Source organism: Bos mutus, chromosome 8 (genome assembly GCF_027580195.1).
Source record: "Bos mutus isolate GX-2022 chromosome 8, NWIPB_WYAK_1.1, whole genome shotgun sequence".
Classification (NCBI taxonomy): Eukaryota; Metazoa; Chordata; class Mammalia; order Artiodactyla; family Bovidae; genus Bos; species Bos mutus.
The window spans coordinates 46,772,830-46,786,348 of NC_091624.1; the positions used below are offsets into that span (position 1 = coordinate 46,772,830).

A 13,519-nucleotide genomic window follows, 5' to 3' on the forward strand; every position below is an offset into this window, starting at 1 on the left:
TTTCCTCTCTCCCTTTTTTAGCACAAATGTTGTTACTATATCAAATTCAGTGTTATGCACTGTGGATTTTTACTTGATACTCATTGGGGTCAGTCTTTGTGTGGCTGCATGATCTTCCATCTTATAATGATTTTACCACTTCTATTGATAGATGCATAGGGAAGATTATAGTCTTGTAGAACTGATGAGGACATTACCTATTAGGTAAGTATATGTAAGCCACTTTACACATGTATGAGTTATCCATAGGCTACATTCCTTGTGAACCGGAGGGTATCTTCATCTGTAATTTTGACAGAGCCAGCTCGTCCTCCATTTATATGATGAAAGAAGTTATTCTGGGCAATGAGTAGTTACATCAAATGGACCTAAGAGATATCTACATGGGAATTTTGGACAGTTGAAAGGAGAGCACTGAGAAATGGGAAAAGGACTTAAAAAAAAATGACGGTAGTAAGGTAGAAAGTGGTAAGAGAAAATTTGCTTGTGTGGCCATTTTATTGAGGCCCTTTGGGTCCAGAAGATCCCCTGGAGGAGGAAATGGCAACCTATTCCAGTATTCTTGCCTGGAAAATCCCATGGACAGAGGAGCCTGGCAGGCTGCAGTCCATGGGGCCACAAAAGAGTTGGTCATCACTGAGCAATCAAGCACACACTGCTAGTAGCAACCGTCCATGTAGTAAGGAGATACTGCTTGGATGTTTACTTAAGAAACACATACTAGATCTCTCCTGTGTACCAGGATCTTGGTACCCTGAAGATGTTAAGTTGAACTAGGTCAAGAAATGAAAACCTAGATACTTAATGTTTGATATAACTTGTAAGGTAATAGAATCTTACTGTTTAAAGGATGGTAGAGTTTTAGACTAACTTTTCGTTTAGTACAGAGGATCCCTACTTCAAAAAATCTGACTTGGTCATTAAGCCTCTGCTTAAATATCTCTAATGACAGGGAAGTCATAACCTTTTGAGCAGCCAAGTCCATTGTAGGGAGGAGCTGCAGTTATAAAGTGACTCTTTATGAAACAAAATTTACCACATCCTGATCTCATGATTTGATTTAGTATTGGAGTAAGAGAAATTGACTCAGTTGCTACATCTATAAAATGAGGTTGTCTTCACATGTGTGGTATCTTTCAGATCAAACTTTGTTGAATTAATTCTTTGATTCTCTGACTCATTTACATGGCAGATTGATATTCAAGTAACGCTTATGATTACTTGTTATATTGGACATTTGTGGGATTTTGTGCCCAAAATCTCCCTCTGTCTCCCCCATCACCATGGCTACAGTTAACAGTAAGTGCTGTTGACTCTCTCTAAATCTGTTCTTAAACAGATTCCCCAAATCTGCTAGGCAATTATCCTGTACTTGTGCAGTTTATTTTGAACCTAAACGAAGGCCTTGGTAGTTAATTGCCCCTATTAAATCTCATCTTGCCATTCAGGCAGCATTTTCTTAGCATACGTTTCCTCTGATACTAGTTAACGTTATATCAGCTAATTCCATGGAGCTTTGGAGACTAGAAAATGCAAGTATTGTGGAAAACCAAGTATTGAGAATTTCAAAGTACCCGCATTCATGTATTGAATTATATAAATGATGCTTCTTAAGTGCTTTAAAGGTGGCAGAAGTAAATGGTATTTATCTGAAGAAATGTTTGGATAAGTAAGATTTTTGTTTTGAAGCCCAACATTTGGGACTGAAATGTTATCCATACTGAAGGAGAACTTACTCTCACAACGTGTGGTGCTGTTATTTTTAACACTCATGTTGACATTACAGCTGTAGGGCAACCAAAAGGCATGGAGTTAAGAACTACTGAGTCTTTTGAGGAACAAAGCCCTTAGCAGTAGGCTGGAGGGAGTTGCAGACAGGATTTTAGCCTTGTTTTATAGAGATATGCCGCATATTTTAAGAGGAAGAGAACCTGTGTGGTTCCCTAGACTTGAAAGAGGCAGAAAAGAAGATAGGCCTCCTTTGAGAGGGGTGTGGAGAGAAAGGAAGGTGGGCTACTCTGCAAAGCTCAAGTGGACCGGTAGACTAGATGCTAACAGGGCTTGACGTTAGTACCGGAAAGGATTTAACTTTTAACTTTTGCCTTCACCTTTGCCAGCAATGGTGTGGTCTGCTTTTAGTCTAGCTAAGCAGACTGAATAAAGGGCATTGTGTGTGTGTTCCTTTACCTACCTGTTGGTGAGTATTTGTTACATTTGGAAATAGTCTGTGCTGTAAAAAGTAATCGTGATATAATGGGGTAATGGAAAGAATGGTCATTACTAGAAAAACCAGAGTGATGAAAAGATTGGAATCCAGGATCTGGTCAGAAGTCTTCATCCCCTTTTTCCGTTTTAGTGGCTGATCTGTCTTCTCTCTTAGCAAGGAAGAAACCTCTGAATCCTTCCAGGGGACTTTTTGTCACAGATACTATTCTTGGAGTAATAATGCTGTGTTTGGTTTTGAATGTGTTGACTTTGCACTAACAGGTAAGCCAAGCAGAATATGCCCGGGCAGGCAGTTTGGAGTCTAGAGCACAAGTGCAAGGAGAGGAGTGTGGAGACAGATGTGGGCTGCAGCAAAGGACTGAGTTTGCAGTGTCATGTGACTGAGGCACACAGGCTTGTCAGTGTGTCTCCTGTCCTAAAATAATTAGAAGAGAACAAATTCAACCAAAGGGGCATCACTAGTGAATTTCAACAAGATGATTCAGCCTAGTTCTTGATGGGTGAGGATGGGAGATGAAAGGGTGATAAGTATTGAAAAAGAAGAGTATTTTTTCTTATGTTTTCTTTTATTTTTTAACTGGAGGAAAATTGCTTTATAAGGTTGTGTTGGTTTCTGCCATACAACAAAACACAAATCAGCCATAATTATCTATATCCCTCTGGAGCCTCCATCGCACCCCTCTAGGTCGTCACAGAGCCCAGGCTGGGCTCCCTGAGTTACACAGCAGCTTCTCACCAGCTGTCTGCTTTATGCATGGTAATGTATGTATGTTGGTGCTACTTTCTCCATTCGTCCCACTCGCTCCTGCCCATGCTGTGTCCACAAGTCCAGTCTCTTCCTGCGTCTCCATTCCTTGCCTGCAGATAGGTTCATCAATACCATTTTTCTAGATTCCATATATATGCGTTTAATATATGATATTTATTTTTCTCTTTCTGACTTCACTCTGTGTAACAGGCTCTAGATTCATCCACCTTATTAGAACTGACTCAAATGTGTTCTTTCTTGTGGCTGAGTAATATTCCATTGTGTATATACCACATCTGTATCCATTCATCTGTTGGTGGACATCTAGGTTGCTTTCGTGTCCTGGCTCTTGTCAGTAGTGCTGCTGTGAACATTGGGGTACATGTGTCTCTTTTCAATTATGATTTTCTCAGGGGATATGCCTATAGTGGGATTATTGGGTTAGTTTAATCCCTGGGTCAGGAAGATCCCTTGAGAAGGGAATGGCTACTCACTCCAGTATTTTTGCCTGGAGAATTCTGTAGACAGAGGAGCCTGGCAGGCTACAGTTCATGGGGATGCAAAGAGTCAGACATGACTGAGCGCCTAACACTTTCACACATGGTAGTTTTATTCCTGGTTTTTTAAGGAATCTCCATACTGTTCTCCATAGTGGCTGTATCAATTTACATTCCCACCAACTGTACAAGATAGTTCTGTTTTCTCCACATCCTCTCCAGCATTTATTGTTTGTAGATTTTTTTGATGATGGCTAATCTGACTGGTGTGAGGTTAAGGGACACAGTATTGAAGGATATGCCTAAAAAGAAGTGTAAGGGCTGGGAAGACAAAGTTCCTGGTACTAATTTTTATTTCCGCAGTAGGGCTTATGAGCTAAGTTGCTTCAATCATATCCAACTCTTTGTGACCCCATGGACTGTAGCCCTCCAGGCTCCTCTGTCTATGGGATTCTCCAGGCAAGAATGATGGATGGGTCACCATACCCTCCTTCAGGGATCTTCCTGACCCAGGGATCGAATCTGCATCTCTCTTGTCTTCTGCACTAATGTGCAGGTGGGTTCTTTACCACTAGTGCCACCAGGGAAGCCTGTAGTAGGGCTCATGGGAATTTTAATTTTAAGTCATCAGTAGGCCCTGTTTCATATACTATTCATAGTCTCTTCATTGCCAGGTGTAAGGGCTTGTGACTCAACTGTTGATAGCCCTGGTATTAGGTAGAAGTAATAGTGCCTTGATGTGTGACCTCTGGATACAATGAAATGAAGCAATCATGGAAATTTCCTTTATAGAAGAAACTAAGAACCAGAATCTCAACTTGGAATTTCTCCGATACTGGAATATAATCAGAATGATAACCCCATGTGTTCTGCTCTTTTTACTCTTGCTCTTCCCTTGAGAGCTAGATGTTTGGTTTCTAACAGTCCTTCACATCTCACCAACATCTTCAGACTCGATAATTGTATGATTTATTCTGCAATATTTGAAAAATTCTCCTAGTAATTGTATTCCTGGCATGGGGCTGACAGTTTTCTGTGAACACAGTAACTTCATTGCAGTGCTGAATCACAGAGAAATCTCTGAAGACATCTTAATAGGGATCAAGCTTAAGTTAAATTTTAGTTGCAGGAGAGCTACCAGTGCAGATAAAGTGATGATTAACTGAGTAATACCTTCCATACATAGCCAAGTTTGCACAGGCATAGGTTGTAACAGCTCTATCATGTCTTACCTTTTTTTCTAGAGACTGGAGTTTTGTGGGTTTTTTTCTGACCTTGATTGTGACACGGTGTGTACATTTCCACAATGTTAAAAGTGTGGGAAAATATGCATCTTATGATTGAGGCAGCTGTGGCTACTAATGGAGATTGGGGCACAGAAGCAAAGGGCCAAGGTAGCAGAAAGGCACTCAGCAAGGAGTTTAGTTCTTTCCTTTGCTGTCAAGTAGAAAAGTCAGCAAGAAGCTGTATTACTGAAAGGTTGGAGTTACTTACATACAGATACCAGTATACAGAAGAACCACACATATTTATTCCTGTTCATGATGATAATTTACTGGGGTTGCAAGGAGTCAGAGGCAACTTAGCGACTGAACATTGTCTAGAGACATTTTCTTCTTATTGAAAAACTCTTAATATAAGAGAAGCCCCCTTTTAGCACAGACTGTCTCAAATTTGCAATACTTTTAAGAGAAAAATACAAATGTATTTTTCATAGTGTTGAAAGTTGTATAGACATGAAAGTAGATATAAAATCTTTGTTCTTGGCTCATTGACAACTGTAAACCAAGTCTGCAAATTAAAGAGAGCTACAAAACCAACAAAATTCAAATTAATACAATTATTCAGTGTGACAGATGATATTTAGGTTTCACAGTAGAAAAAATAGCCTTGGGTCTGATTCCATTTTAAATCTGTATCTATATATTTTAAGTTCAGTGATACTAAAAGCTTGCAAGTGCCAGTTCTCAGAGGTAACGTGCAAGGTGGTTATGTATTAATTTCTTCATGGCTTTGTAAGTCCAGGTTTATCAGACCTCATACCTCATCAAACACTTGCCAGCATGCATTCCTCAAATGCCAGTTTTAATGAGATGTCAACTGTCACAATCACTCGCAGGCGAGGTTAACATTATTGAATCTTTAAATGGCTCTCTCAAACAATGCTGGAAGTGAGAATGGAAAAATGTCATTACAACCGCAGTTACTGCTAATGAGCTCTTGTGGACTGTACTACAAAGATAGGACCCATGTAATTCTTGTAGTGTGTATATGGTATTGGCTTTTAAAAATACAGTAAATATACCATGCCTGTATCCTCATCTGCTCTGATGGTTCAGGTTCCCTGTTCTTTTCACTCTTTCAGTTACAGTTACCATTTCAATTACAAAAACCTCTCGCTTGTAGTGTTTCATGAGGAAATCTGACCTGAAAGAGATCTTAACCCAGCTGAAGCAGCAGCAGTAAAAGCCAACTGACTGACAGTGCTTGTTTAGATATGTGTGTATATGTGTTCAGTCGCTCATTTGTGTCTGGACTCTTTGCAACTCTAAGGACTGTAGCCCACCAGGCTCCTCTGTCCATGGGATTTTCCAGGCAAGAATACTGGAGTGGGTTGCCATTTCCTCCAGGGGATCTTCCCAACCCAGGGATTGAACCTGCATCTCCTGTGTCTCCTGCAGGAGGATTCTTTACTGCTGAGCCACCAGGAGTGGTTACTCATCATCCAGAATGGTTATCATTCATCTTCGTTGCTGTTGTTCAGTTGCTAAGTCATGTCCGACTCTTTGTGACCGCCCATATTGCAGCACTCCAGGCTTCCCTGTCTTTCACTGTCCCCTGGAGTTTGCTCAGACTCATGTCCATTGAGTCAGTGATGCCATCTAACCATCTCCTTCTCTGTCATCCCCTTCTCCTCCTGCCCTCAATCTTTCCCAGCATCAGGGTCTTTTCCAGTCAGCTCTTTGCATCAGGTGGCCAAAGTATTGGACCTTAAGCTTCAGCATCAGCCCTTCCAATGAATATTCAGGGTTGATTTCCTTTAGGATTTACTGGTTTGATCTTGCTGTCCAAGAGACTCTCTCAAGAGTCTTCTCCAGCACCAGAGTTGGAAAGCATCAGTTCTTTGGCACTCAGTCTTCTTTGTGGTGCATCCCTCACATCCATTCATGCCTGCTGGGAAAACCATAGCTTTGACTATATGGACCTCTTTCAGCAAAGTGATGTCTCTGCTTTTTAATACACTGTCTAGGTTTGTTGTAGCTATTCTTCCAAGGAGCAAGTGTCTTTTAATTTTGTGGCTGCAGTCACCATCTGCATTGATTTTGGAGCCCAAGACAATGAAACCTGATACTGTTTTCACATTTTCCCCATCTATTTGCCATGAAGTGATAGGACCAGGTGCCAGGATCTTCATTTTTTGAATGTTGAGTTTTAAGTCAGCTTTTTAGTCTCCTCTTTCACCTTTATCAAGAGGCTCTTTAGTTCTTCATCACTTTCTGCCATTAAAGTGGTATCATCTGCATATTTGAGGTTGTTGATGGTTCTCCCGGCAGTCTTGATTCCAGCTTATGATTCATCTGGTCTGGCATTTCACATGGTGTACTTTGCATATAAGTTAAATAAGCAGGGTGACAATGTACAGTCTTGACGTACTCCTTTCCCAATTTTAAACCAGTCTGTTGTTCCATGCCCAGTTCTGCTGCTGCATGTCCTGCATACAGGTTTCTCAGTAGGCAGGTGGTAATGTGGTCTGGTATTCCCATCTCATTAAGAATATTCCACACTTTGTTGTGATCCACACAATCAAAGGCTTTGGCATAGTCAATGAAACAGTAGATCTTTTGGGGTGGAATTCCCTTGCTTTTTCTGTGATCCAGTGTATGTTGGCAATTTGACCTCTGGTTTATCTGCCTGTTCTAAATCCAGCTCGTACATCTTGAAGTTCTCGGTTTATGCACTGCTGAAGTCCTAGCCTGAAAGATTTTGAGCATAATCTTGCTGGCATGTGAAATGAGTGCAATTGTATGGAAATTTGAATGTTCTTTGGCATTGCCTTTCTTTGGGATTGGAATGAAGACTAACCTGTGGCCACTGCTGAGTTTTCCAAATTTGCTGGCATATTGAGTGCAGCTCTTTAATAGCATCATCTTTCAGGATTTGAAATAGCTCAGCTGGAATTCCTGGAGAAGGCAATGGCACCCCACTCCAGGAGAAGGCAATGGCACCCCACTCCAGTACTCTTGCCTGGAAAATCCCATGTATGGAGGAGCCTGGAAGGCTGCAGTCCATGGGGTCGCTGAGGGTCGGACACGACTGAGCGACTTCACTTTTCACTTTTCACTTTCATGCATTGGAGAAGGAAATGGCAGCCCATTCCAGTGTTCTTGCCTGGAGAATCCCAGGGATGGCGGAGCCTGGTGGGCTGCTGTCTGTGGGGTTGCACAGAGTCAGACACGACTGAAGCGACTTAGCAGCAGCAGCAGGGATTCCATCACCTCCACTGGCTTTGTTCATAGTAATGCTTCCTAAGGCCCACTTGACTTCACACTCCAGGATGTCTGGCTCTACACCATTGTCGTTATCTGGGTCATTAAGATCTTTTTTGTATAGTTCTTCTGTGTATTCTTGCCACCTCTTAATCTCTTCTGCTTCTGTTAGGTCCTTGCTGTTTTTGTCCTTTACTGTGACTATCTTTGCATGAAATGTTCCCTTAGTATCTCCAGTTTTCTTAAAGAGATCTCTAGCCTTTCCCATTCTGTTGTTTTCCTCCATTTCTTTTCATTGATCACTTAGGAAGGCTTTCTTATCTCTCCCTGCTATTCTCTGGAACTCTTCATTCAGTTGGGTATATCTTTCCCTTTCTCTTTTGCCTTTCGCTTCTCTTCTTTTCACAGCTAGTAAGGTCTCAGACAACCACTTTGTCTTCTTGCATTTTCTTTTTCTTGGGGATGGTTTTGGTCACCACCTTCTGTACAATGTTACGAACTTCTGTCCATAGTTCTTCAGGCAGTCTCTCTCCCAGATCTAGTCCCTTGAATCCATTCATCACCTCCACTGTTTATAATGATAAGGGATTTGATTTAGGTCATACCTGAATGGCCTAGTGGTTTTCTATACTTTCTTCAATTTGAGTGTGAATTTAGCAATAAGGAGTTGATGATCTGAGCCACAGTCAGTTCCAGGACTTGTTTTTGCTGACTGTATAGAGCTTCTCCATCTTCGGCTGTGAAGAATATAATCAGTCTGATTTTGCTGCTGACCACCTGGCGATGTCCATGTGTAGAGTCGTCCCTTGTGTTGTTGGAAGAGAGTGTTAGCTATGACCAGTGCGTTTTCTTGGCAAAACTCTGTTAGCCTTTGCCCTGCTTCATTTTGTACTCCCAAGGCCAGACTTGCCTGATATTCCAGGTATCTCTTGACTTACTACTTTTCATTCCAGATGAAAAGGACATCTTTTTTTTGCTGTTAGTTCTAGGAGCTCTTCATAGACTTCTCGGTCTTCATAGACTCGTTCAACTTCAGCTTCTTCAGCCTTAGCAGTTGGGGCATGGACTTGGTTTACTATGATACTGAATGATTTGCCTTGGAAATGAACTGAGATTGTTCTGTCATTTTTGAGATTGCAACCAAGTACTGCATTTTGGACTCTCTTTGTTGACTCTGAGGGCTACTCCAAAGGAGTTCTTGCCCACAGTTGTGGATATAACGGTCATCTGAATTTAATTAGCCTATTCCCGTCTATTTTAGTTCACTGATTCCTAAAATGTTGATGTTCACTTTTGCCATCTCCTGTTTGACCACGTTCAATTTACCTTAATTCATGAACCTAACATTCCAGGTTCCTATGAAGAATTGTTCTTACAGCATCAGACTTTACTTTCACCACCAGATACAACCACAACTGAGCTTCGTTTCCGCTTTGGCTCAGCCTCTTCATTCTTTCTGTAGCTATTTTTCCATTCTTCCCCAATATTGTACTGGATAGCTACTGACCTGGGGCATTTGTCTTTCAGGGTCATTTCTTTTTGCCTTTCCGTACTGATTATTCATTATTCATCTTAGAGTATATTTTAAATAAATATACTTAAAATTTTGTACACTATTTTAGACTCTCTTTCTCCCAACATATTTGTGACCTCCTGTTTGGGAAACATTTCTTTGGCCAAAAATATATATATATATATATATATATATATATATAACCTAACCTATATATATATGTTTTTTTTTTTTTTTGGCTGTGTAGAATAGCATGTGGAATCTTAGTTCCTCGACCAGGGATCGAACCTGTATCCCCTCTATGGCAGCACTGAGTCTTAACCACTGGACCATCGGGGAAGTCCCTGGCAAATGTTTTTCTGATTGTTGTCACAAGTTCAGAATTCAAAGGTGGGAAAACCAATTTTAAAAACCTGGCCATTCTTAATTTAACGAGAGACAGTTTAACAGCAAACAGTAAATAGACTGATTTGTGCTAACCTAAACATAGGTGTACCCATAACTTAGCAGTCAGGGATGACAGCACGTGGGAAGTGTTGCCAGCCAGCAAAGTTCACTGGAGCCTTGGTGTCCAGGGGCTCAGTCACATAGCACTCTTATGAGAGAGAATATTTCAGGGTGTCAGAGCTCATCTCCCAGGAACTGGCCAAGGACCAGTCCTGAAGACAAGCCTTTCTTCAGGATGTGCAAGGTTTGAGCAGCTTGGACTTGCTGAGTGAACCTTTTCCTGCATACCAAATTAGCTGTTCAGAGTAGCTAGTTTTCTCCTGGCCTGCCTGTCTGCCTAGCCACTGTTTCTAGTTACAGTAGACCTCCCTGGTCTCATTGCAGATGGCCATTCTGCAAACGTGGACACTTCCCTTTTCCTTTACCGATGGGTAATTGGACTCAAGGATAGATCTGTGCTTTTCATGAGATCACAGTGATCTCCCATTCATTTCACGTTTTTTTTTAAATGTTGTGTACCAAGCTTAGTTCTAGATGTGGATTTACAGAATCTGCCCTCAAGAACCTTAGAGTTTCATGAGGGAAAGGAGAAGTTAATTCCGGTAAGCAGTGTATGTATGCTTTGGGGAACACTTACCCTTGTTGGCAAGCTTAGTGAAGGGTTCTGTGTGTATGGGAAGGTGTTGATTATAATTAGAAGACGTCCCTTAAGGAATTACTCTTCAAGTTGAACCATAAAGATCAAATAGATAAAAGTGGGCATGGAGCAAGTGTTTCTCCAATTATTTCTGTAGCCAGTTGCCTTTGTGGTTGGAGCACATATGTCTTGTTACCTTGCTTATGAGAAAGTACTCTAATCCTGATTAGAAGATACATGTCTTTTGGAGTTTGCACAGGAGAAGGGAATGTCTGGCTCAATACAAATCTATTTCCATTACTCTATTACCATAAGCTTACCCTGAGATTTCCAACCTACAGTGAGGAGGAGGTAGGATTTTCACACTGCGCTCCCCAGTGGAGGGAATATATGAATCCCTAATTTTGGACTGATAAGAGTAAGTATAACCTTTGTAAATTTCAGTGTACTGCATTTTAAATGGGAGGACAAATGCCTGCCTTGCACAGATAAAATTGCATGTAACAGTTTTTCTCTACTTGGAAGCCAAAAAGGTTTAGGAAAAAAATCTGGGTCCAAATTTCAACATGTTTGACTCCTACATATATGTGCTTCTTAATAGAATTTGGAACTTCTCAGAATAACAAGAGTTTTGTTTTTTGAACACTGTACAAAAAACTATAATACAATCAGGAATGTGTCAATATTAGCACAGAGACTATGGGATAATTTAAAATTGTTAACCTTGATAATTTTCTCTGATAGGATCTTTTCTTTTTTTTTCCAGCATTACAGTGTTTCTGCCACCTTTGTACAAAAGACAATTTTACTTGTGTCACAGATGGGCTTTGCTTTGTCTCTGTCACAGAGACCACAGACAAAGTTATACATAATAGCATGTGTATAGCTGAAATTGACCTAATTCCACGAGACAGGCCATTTGTATGTGCACCATCTTCAAAAACTGGGTCTATAACTACAACATATTGCTGCAACCAGGACCACTGCAATAAAATAGAACTTCCAACTGTTGGTAAGTTGTATGAGACTTTTTTCTTGATACTATAAGGAAAGCTCTTAGACTATCCCAGTTTATTCAGTTTAAGAGGCAAAAAGTAACTAGTCCATGCTAGTAGAGTCATAAGAGTAGCCAAAATTCTTACTCCTGGGTGTATGTTGCTTGAGAAGGTGGTACCAAGACAGACTTTCTCTGAGGTCTGTTGTGCCTAAAAGGGTAGGCACATGTAGAGAATCCTGATACAGGCCACCATAGCAGTATATCCTGAGAGTGTCCCTGCTTGTATAATGCTCCAGCCTTTGAAAGCAGTCAGTAATGGAGGGGGAATGGAGAGCAATACTCAACAATCCAGACGCCTTCACTTTGTAATTTCACCTTGCTTTATGATCTTTATGTATAAACTATTACATATGATTTCTAGGTTTTTGGTTCTTCACCATAGTTTACATTTTAAAATGTCCTAGGACCTGGAAAATCCCATGGACGGAGGAGCCTGGTAGGCTGCAGTCCATGAGGTCTCTAAGAGTCGGATACGACTGAGCGACTTCACTTTCACTTTTCACGTTCATGCATTGGAGAAGGAAATGGCAACCCACTCCAGTGTTCTTGCCTGGAGAATCCCAGGGACAGGGGAGCCTGGTGGGCTGCTGTCTATGGGGTCGCACAGAGTCGGACACGACTGAAGCCACTTGGCGGCAGCAGCAGGAGAGCCAGAAATTTGAAAACTTCATAAACAGTTAGGATTAGGTTAAAGATTCTGGTTAAAGATATTGGTCTGAGCTCATGTATTTAACTCTGCTGTCACTTTTCCCTGGTGGGCTCCCTGGTGGCTCAGATGGTAAAGAATCTGCCTGCAGTGTGGGATTCCCAGATTCGATCCCTGGGTTGAGAAGATCTCCTGGAGAAGGAACTGGCAACCCACTCCAGTCTTCGGGCTTGGAGAATCCCATGGACAGAGGAGCCTGGCAGACCTTGAGGTCACAAGGAATCAGACCTGACTGAGCGACTACATGATGTGATGTGATGATCTGTCACTTTTCCCAAGTACCTACTATAATAAAGGAGTACAAAAATGAGGAAAAGCTATATTAATGCTAGGAGAATTAATGGAAGAAGTGCCACCTACATGCATTTAGAGTTGTCAAACTCTGCAGTTTATAATGCAGATGATAATCGTCTAGTGAAGAATTGACTAACTATAGGAAAAGAAGTAGGTGAAAGAACTTCTTGCAGAATCCCACCAATACTTTAAGCTGAGAGGCTGGGTGTGAGACTAGGCTACAGGGGCAGACTCTTTTCTCTCTTTTTTTAAAAAATATAAATTTATTTAATTGGAGGCTAGTTACTTTACAATATTGTATTGGTTTTGCCATACATTGACATCAGTCTGCCACGGGTGTACATGTGTTCCCTATCCTGAAACCCCCTCCCACGTCCCTCCCCATCCCATCCTTCTGGGTCATCCCAGTGCACCAGCCCCGAGCACCCTGAATCACGCATCACACCTGGACTGGCGATTCGTTTCACATATGATAATATACGTTTCAATGCCATTCTCCCAGGGGCAGACTCTCAATTCTCCTTTAGGAAGCACAGCTTTCATTGCTCAGAGGTACAGACCCCAGTGCTCAGTTTCCACTCAGAGCTGGTCTAGGCATCATACTAGTTAAAGTAGAAAACACTGCTGGAGCTCAGAATAAAAGGGCCAGTCCTGCCAGTTACAGAAGGCAGGCAGTCTTCTACCTAGTTCACGTGATGACAGCAAAGTAAAACCAGATCTTCAACATAAAGAAGGTCCTTGTGGCAGAGCTCTGTCAGACTTTTCTATAGTTACTTGCAATTCTAATATGACGAAGAGAATAATAATTTCGGAATTTCCCATTTTTGTTGTTTGAAATGGTTTGAAATATCAGAATGGAGACTCACAAAACCTTATGAAGAACTTACTTTATTTCTAATGCTAAAAT

The 13,519-nt window shown here is 41.2% G+C and overlaps 1 protein-coding gene across 5 annotated transcripts in view; it reads left to right on the top strand.

The window, feature by feature from the left end:
* Positions 1 to 13,519, top strand: part of TGFBR1 (transforming growth factor beta receptor 1) — a 75,242-nt gene that overhangs the window by 20,573 nt on the left and 41,150 nt on the right. For 2 of the 5 annotated variants that reach the window (XM_070375549.1, XM_070375548.1), the window contains exon 2: positions 11,322 to 11,567. In XM_070375549.1, the coding sequence (XP_070231650.1) occupies positions 11,322 to 11,567 (246 nt within the window). Of the gene's footprint in view, positions 1 to 9,718; positions 9,862 to 10,870; positions 10,974 to 11,321; positions 11,568 to 13,519 lie in introns of those variants that run through there. The other 3 variants (XM_070375551.1, XM_070375552.1, XM_070375550.1) reach the window with 3 other exon arrangements.